The following is a 7,647-nucleotide window of genomic DNA, read 5'->3' on the forward strand; positions in this document are numbered from 1 at the left end:
TTTTGCTGTGCAGCAGTCGGCACCAATGTACTTGTTGGCTTAATATAGCCAGGCTCCACCAGTTCCCAAAATTCCTTAGATCGTAGAAAATTTTCCATCGTCATGCTCCAATGGTCATAGTAACCATTAAAGCGAGGAATGGATGGCTGTATGAAACTCCCTTCTGTAGTCATCTTCTGTGCTGATGCTGCAAGAACTTCAAAGGCTGCTGTTTTGATTTGTTAGGCCTAGTGGTGGCTCTGATACCACAATGTTGGGAACTTTGATCTAGAGAATGAATTGGATTGAATAACTTAGTTTTATTCATGATAACTTTGGGTTAAATAGCCATTCAATACACAATCTTAACGAAACGAGAAAGCAACCCACTTAACGCAAATAAAGGCTAGTGGTTTGAACAATTCAAATACAAGTAGATGTCCCTAAAGACTAGGACTTTATTCTAACAGAAAACCTGCAGTAAACTCCTTCAGCAGGAGGGATTGTATACTCGACTGGAACGAAGGTTGATTATAGAACACTCTTTCCGCCTGCGGGCTGTGTACAGAACGGACTAGACCACTCTTTCCTACTGCGAGGGGAGTACGAGAAACAAACCTTGCTCCAGTCCACTCTCATCTCATCCGGCTTGTGGAAGTCACAATTGACAGAAGCTACGGAAGACCTGAAATACCAAGATAGGATCAGCGACCTCATCAATACCTCATGAGGAAGCCATGGAAGAGCAAGATAGGATCAGTGACTTACATGATTCACTCCTGCACATTCTTTCATTTCTAAAGATGCACGAAGCTGTAAGCACTGGCATTCTATCGAAACGTTGGGATCATCTCTGGACAAGTGCCCGACGGCTTGTATTTTGTGGACCAACAAGTAGTGAGAAAGAGGAGCGCAGGAGGTGTTTATGAACTCGTAGACCACGCTCTATCTCTTCTTGAAACCAGCACCATTGAACACTTTTTTCTTTATTGTATATTAAGTGAACATGCCCTAAAAACTTTGAGTGAAGTGGCTCCTGAATATGGTGTAATGATGAGGTTTGTTACAAAAACTAATGGGTGGATTCGTTTTGCACTGAGAAGGAAAGTTGAGATACTGGAACTAATTAACTTCTGTCGATACTATATCGAGGGTACTTGTGCAACTCCTGCTTACGAGTTGCCTCACCATTTTTTTGTCAATGACTCCATTAAAAAATTAAGGTTGCGCTGCTGTTGTTTTGGCCATACCGAACCAATAATACGATGGAAAATCTCTCAAGATGTTGACTCTGATGGATATTGAACTCTCAGTGGAACTGATTCAAAATATTTTGTCTGGTTCCCCAATGCTTGAACAATTGGAACTTTCAAACTTTACCAGTACTACCATCTAAAAACCTACGGAGTTTGATTGTAACCCTCTTCATAGGGCACACTGTAATACTCTCTGCACCGTATGTCCAAACATGGAAAGTCGAAGGAGCCATAGCAGACTAGTATAAAATGGATTTATATTCTCTGATTGATTTTCATCTCATCCCTCTTCTCACTAAATTAGATGATTCGTTTCAGGAGTCCTTGAGAAATATTCTCCAAAGTGTTCAACGTGTAAAAACTTTAAGATTATCTACTCAATGCATCCAAGTACTTCCCGTTTTAACTTATGCTTCTTGCGTGTTTACCTGTGAAAAAACAAATAGTGGCTACTGGCTAGTACTTGGTACAATCCTTAGTCTGCAATCAATATGTAAGTGTATTATTACGAAGTTACATAAACAAACTACATATGGAAGGAAGTCAATTTTTATTTTTATTTTTTACAGAGAAAGTTCATTCAGTTCATAATCTAATTCTCTTGTGCTTCTTGTTGTCAAGGTGTTGTCGGTGATGAATGTGAGACAGTGTGTTCCAGCACCTTCTAGCTGCAATCTTCTTCATCTAGAGATGCCTGGGGTAAGTGGGACATCCCGGGAATAGCAACGTTGTTGACAATCTCGCATAATCTTCAGACACTGATGCTAGATATGGATGAAATCTGTGACAGCCTACGTGAGTTCGTGAAAAACCTTGAAATTATTTTACCGTAGCCTTTTCTTTTCTGTTGTTCAATTAATAGTTAATCATATATGCAATTCTAGCAACTCTCTTGCATTATTTGCTAGTGGAGTTTCTGCTACAAAGGGCAGAGGTCTTGCAGAAAATGGAAATATACACAAAAAAAACAGGGGATTCTCCATTTGCATCAAATGACATGTCAGAGTTCCTGTCAAAAGCTGTTGAGTTGTTGCCCAAGAGCCTCACCTTCTAAGGCAACAGTTTTGATCTCTTAAATTGTACTTTTCGTTTGAGTTGGTTGTTCACAACCACAAGGTCTCAATGTATTGCCAATTATTATTATTGTTCTGGATGATTTCTGCAAAAGATTGCAAAGTAATGCATTCATACCAAAGATCTTTCTTGACAATTTAGACTTCGTAATAGTAAAATAATCTTACCCCCCCCCCCCCCGTTCTTTCATCTAGAGGTTTACCCCCCAAGATCATACCACATCCAAGTCAACTGTTATTTTTTTTAGTCAATGCATGTAAAAAGGCTTCATTGCCCTTTGTCCTTTTAATAGTTTTCTAACTTTACCCCTTAGAACTTAGGCCAATTAGTTTTATCCCCCCAGTTCTTTCATCTAGAGATTTATCGCCCAGAACTTAGGCCAATTAGTATTACCCCCCTAGTTCTTTCATCTAGAGGTTTACCCCCCCCCCCCCAAAGACCACAACACATCCAAGTCAACTAAGTTTGACCGTAATGTTTTTGGTCAAGACAAATTAAAAGACTATAATGCCCTTTTCTAGGTATTACCCTGTGACTTTAGCGAAGACAAAATTGGAATTCAAATCATCTAAGACACATATCATGATCTTGTGAACTCTATCCGACGGTCATACACCATCACTACCATCACTGTAGCATTATCTTCTCCAAGTCATACACTACTACCACATAAAAAGACTTCATTGCCTTTTTACGATTGGTTTTCTCCTAGCATACATGTAGCTTTTAACAACCGTGAGGTTAATTATGTAATTTTATAATGTTAAGGGTGTGGATGTCATTTGATAAGGATTGGTGGTAGCCGTCGGATAAAATTCACAAGATCATGACATGTGTCCTAGATGATTTGAATTCCAATTTTGTATTTGCCAAAATCACAGGGTATTTATGTAATTATACCTAGAAAAGAGCATTAAAGTCTTTTCATTTGTCTTGATAAAAAACATTACAGTCAAACTCAGTTGACTTGGATGTGTTGTGGTCTTGGAGGTAGTAAACCTCTAAATAAAAGAACTGGGGGATTAAAACTAATTGGCCTAAATTCTAGGGGAGTAAACATCTAGATGAAAGAACTGGAGGGATAAAATTAATTGGCCTAAGTTCGAGAGGAGGGGTTAAAGTTAAAAAACTATTAAAAGGGCAAAGGGTAATGAAGTCTTTTTACATGTATTGACTAAAAAAATAACAGTTGACTTAGATGTTGTGTGATCTTAGGAGGGTAAACCTCTAGATGAAAGAACTGGGAGGGGTAAAGCTAATTGGCCTAAGTTCTGGGGGGTAATGCTAGAAAACTATAAACCCGTTCCCATCAATTAGGACCGTTGCCATGGCAGCCACTACCACCTAAAAACACAATTTTATCATGCTTGTTACGATACTAATGGTGGTTGGCGTGCCTGTGCCTGTGCCTGTGCCTGTGCCTGTGCACTCATGATAGTAGGTGTGCCTCCGGCAATGCTGCTGAACAACTTCTTGTTTAAAAATAGAATCTGATATTTGAAATTTTATGTTGCTCAGAGTTTACAGATTGACTATGTGTAATTAACCTTTGCTGGAGTTCAACAAAAAACTGAAACTCTTTTCTAAATTACGTTATTCGTTCTCAACTGGTTGAGAGTGTATGAAACTCACAGTTTGAAGATATCCTCAAAAGCATGTGACTTCCATTATACAAACTACTGGGAGCATCCGTGTCCTGGAAAAACCCTGTTAATCTGTTCAACTTCACAGGTAGACGTTTTGAAACAGAACTAGTAGAGTTTTTGCTTCAAAAGGTAAGGGCCTAGTAAAAAATGGTATTATACACCAAAGGAGCGTAGGCATTTTCTCCAAAGGCAAAACAGTTCAGGCTAGCATAGTGGCCAACTACTGAACCAGCTGACCTGAAGATGGGCTAACCCAACGCCTTACGGATCTAGGTAGTTTGAGATGGCAGAAACCTTGTGTCATGGTGTTCTTTTGTTTGGGACTGGTAAACACCACGTTTATATGTTGGAAGGGTGATGGTAACTGAAGGAAACAACAATGATTGTATAAATCATTGACTGCAGCATGTTATATACAAACACCAAATCCCCAAATAAAACCAAAAGGAACAGTACAAGAGTCTATGCGACATACGAGAACCTCTGACATGCACATGTCAAATTCGGTAGACCACTAGCACTCATCCAATATTACAAGATGTCATCTTCTTGTACTAAAGAAAAGATTTTATGCCTAAAATATGTTACTACTGCCATTCCTTAAATTTATAAAAAGCACGAGGCATGATAGAGAAAGGGAACATACGTTATATTAATAAGATTTCTCAAGCACATAGAGTAGAATCCCTTGTCCCCATTCATGCCTTTACTCAGTAATGAGCTAACTACCTCTTTCTAATGTGCTAAATTCGTGCTCTCTTCCTTTTTTCAGGACAGTCGAGTGATTCCTTCACCTTGCTAGGTGCCTCTCAAATTAACTATGATTAACGTTTTTGCATGCAATTATATGAGAATATCCTACAAAGTCCACAGTTATAGATTAGGATTTTCAACAAAGTCACAAAGAGATGAAAACCACAATTTTGGGTACCCAAACTACCATGATAAACCATAGGCCACAGCATATATAGCATATATTACACATCCAGGCAAGCATCAAATATGGACAAAAAAAAAATGGTGAACCAAAAAAGTATTACAAGGTAATATTTCAATCAACTCTGATGAGTTGAATAGTTCAACTTCCTAGAAGGAGAAATTATTACAAAAAAAAAAAAAACAGCCAGCCGAAACAAAACCTCATAAATTAGAACATAAGTTAAACTTACAGAAAACTGGAAGATTGACTAATGCTTTTGATCTCTACTCAAATACGTCTTCAGAACATCCATAACCGACCCAAAGTCTGCCTTCACTTGCACTGGAGGGTTCGCAAACCGGCACGACATGTCTGGGATACTCTTAGAGTGATAATCCACCTTAGACTGTGTGAATTTCAGCCCATGAGCGGTACTAACAACCACTGTACGATCATTACATCCAATAACCCCACTCTTTCTAAGCTTAATCAATGCTGACAAAGCAACACCAGTATGAGGGCATATAAACATGCCACTGAGATCTGCCTGGGCCATCGCATCCATCAGTTCCTCCTCTGTCGCCTCCTCAACAATCCCGTTCGAGTTTTGGAGAGCATACACAGCTCTATCTATCGAAACCGGGTCTCCAATCTGAATAGCAGATGCAAAAGTAGCATTGGCCTTCACTGACTTAAAATCAGAATACCCAGATTTATAATGAAGGTATAATGGATTTGCATTCGCAGCCTGAGCACAAACAAGCCTAGGCATCCTATCAACAAGTCCTAATTCCTTACACATATGAAAACCTTTATAGAAAGCATAAATATTCCCAAGATTTCCTCCAGGAACAATAACCCAATCCGGTACTTCCCAATCAAACTGCTGCAAAATCTCAATTGCAGCTGTTTTCTGTCCTTCCAGCCTCAAAGAATTCAAAGAATTCGCAAGATAAATAGGCAACTCAGCCGTAATCTCCCTAATCAACTGCATACACCCATCAAAATCCGTATCAAGACTCAAAACAAAAGCACCATTCGCAATAGGTTGAACCAATTGTGCCATTGATATTCTATCCGTAGGTAAAAACACAATGGCAGGAATACCCGCTGCAGCGCAATAAGCAGAAAGCGCAGCAGAAGTATCCCCAGTCGAGGCACAACCAACACCAACAATAGGACGATTCAATTTACGCAAACGATTAACTTGACTAACTAAAACAGTCATACCCAAATCTTTAAAACTGCCAGTATGACTAATCCCACAATGTTTAACCCATAAATCATTCATACCCAATGTTTCTTTACCATACCTTTCAGCCCAAAACAAATTAGAATTACCTTCAAATGCACTAACAATATGGTCACTATCGATTTCAGGTAGCACCCATTCTTTTTTACTCCAAACACCAGATCCATAAGGCCAAGTAGTTTTACCAATACGTGAATCAAATAAAGTTTTCCAATATTGGCCATCAAATTTTTTTAATGCTTCCATATCATGTTGTACATCAAGTAGTCCACCTGACCTACTACGGTACACAATTTCGTCCAACGAGTATGACTCATCAGACGTTGGGTCAGCATTAAATGGTACGTATTTTGCTGAAAAGCCATGTGTGTTGGAGGATAAATGATTGTGACGGGCTTCTTCGCGGATGTTTTGATCTGCTGGGCGACGGTGTTTGATGAGTGAGGGATCAGGGGAATTTGTACTGCAGGCTTTGATGAGGAATGGGTGGTTTGGGGATTTGGATTTGGATTTGGATTTGGTGGGAATGAGGAGGGAAGTGGGTGAAGGTTGGAAGAGAGAACATGCAGCCATGTTTTGTGTTGCCTGGGAAGGGAAGAGAGCGGCGTGGGGTTTTTGTTTTTCTTTTAGCTGTATGCCCCTGTTTTTGTCACAAAAAACATTCGTGTGCCCTAGTATTGTTTTGTCCAGTCATCATCGACAAAAAATGCCCCGGTATTTTTGGACGAACATTGGAACACGTGACTCGATGGCAAGAATTTCCGAGCTGTTTCTCATTTCATTTGATAGGTATATTTATATTAAAACAAGCATAATAGCATCCGGAGAATACATATAAATGTTCTTTGGTCCATATGTTCTAGCTCAATCAGCCAAACTCATTGGCCAAGAGTTTCCCGTTACAGAAATGGTTCTAAAATCAAAAAACAAAAAATAACTTAAAAGACATGATTGCTTTAGCATTCCAGGTCCAATTTGAATTCTTTTCAAGCTCCGTCAGAATCCTAGTAATTTCTTTACTGGTGCCTTACTTTCCAACAGATGCTTCTGCCTGGCCAAGTTCACTGCAAACTCAGCTGCTAACAAATATGCTTCATTATTTGATAAAGCTCAACTCTGTTGCGTAGCAACAACAATACATTCTCCATTCCAGTCTCTAATAATCACAGCAAACACACTTGTTTTCTTAGCACACATAAACAAACCAGTGTAATTAACTTTAACATTTCTGAAGGAAGGAGCAACCTAATTCTCCTCTGTGCAAGGTAAAACAACATCAAGAGAGAAGTGAGATAGGTCACTATCTACAGTCGTCCACTCTTGCCAAGCAGAGAAAGCTTTCTCTAAGACAGAAATAAAATTAGGTTTAATAAAACTAAACCTACACTCATTTCGATGCCACCATATATTGTACATAAGAGAGAAAGCATATAGAAATAAATGTTCATAACTACTATCTCTACTCCTAAAGTAATTAAACCAATTTTGTGTTACAAAAGCATCATGATCCACCCTTAAACC

At 39.0% G+C, this 7,647-nt stretch overlaps 2 protein-coding genes and 1 long non-coding RNA gene across 3 annotated transcripts in view; 1 reads left to right on the plus strand and 2 right to left on the minus strand.

Moving 5' to 3' along the window:
- The window catches only part of LOC147512318 (uncharacterized), a 957-nt gene extending 784 nt beyond the window's left edge, over positions 1 to 173 (minus strand). Inside the window, exon 1 of the mRNA XM_086598707.1 lies at positions 1 to 173. This exon is cut by the window's left edge and continues 784 nt beyond it. Coding sequence (XP_086454833.1) covers positions 1 to 173 — 173 coding nt within the window.
- A 1,040-nt stretch (positions 174 to 1,213) lies between these two features.
- Positions 1,214 to 2,384, plus strand: LOC147512319 (uncharacterized). Its single transcript, XR_015217181.1, has 2 exons — positions 1,214 to 1,625; positions 1,857 to 2,384. It is a non-coding gene; the product is annotated as an uncharacterized LOC147512319 (long non-coding RNA).
- Positions 2,385 to 4,876: 2,492 nt separating this feature from the next.
- Positions 4,877 to 6,816, minus strand: LOC147512320 (threonine synthase, chloroplastic-like). Its single transcript, XM_086595299.1, has one exon. It carries the CDS (start codon positions 6,697 to 6,699, stop codon positions 5,143 to 5,145), a length of 1,557 nt encoding a protein of 518 aa, XP_086451425.1. The 5' UTR covers positions 6,700 to 6,816; the 3' UTR covers positions 4,877 to 5,142.
- Positions 6,817 to 7,647: the final 831 nt, after the last annotated feature.

Source organism: Coptis chinensis, chromosome 3 (assembly GCF_015680905.1).
Source record: "Coptis chinensis isolate HL-2020 chromosome 3, ASM1568090v1, whole genome shotgun sequence".
Classification (NCBI taxonomy): Eukaryota; Viridiplantae; Streptophyta; class Magnoliopsida; order Ranunculales; family Ranunculaceae; genus Coptis; species Coptis chinensis.

What these genes read in the sequence shown, in the direction of transcription:
- LOC147512320 (XM_086595299.1), bottom strand. Translation starts at nt 6,699, where the DNA reads ATGGCTGCATGTTCTCTCTTCCAACCTTCACCCACTTCCCTCCTCATT.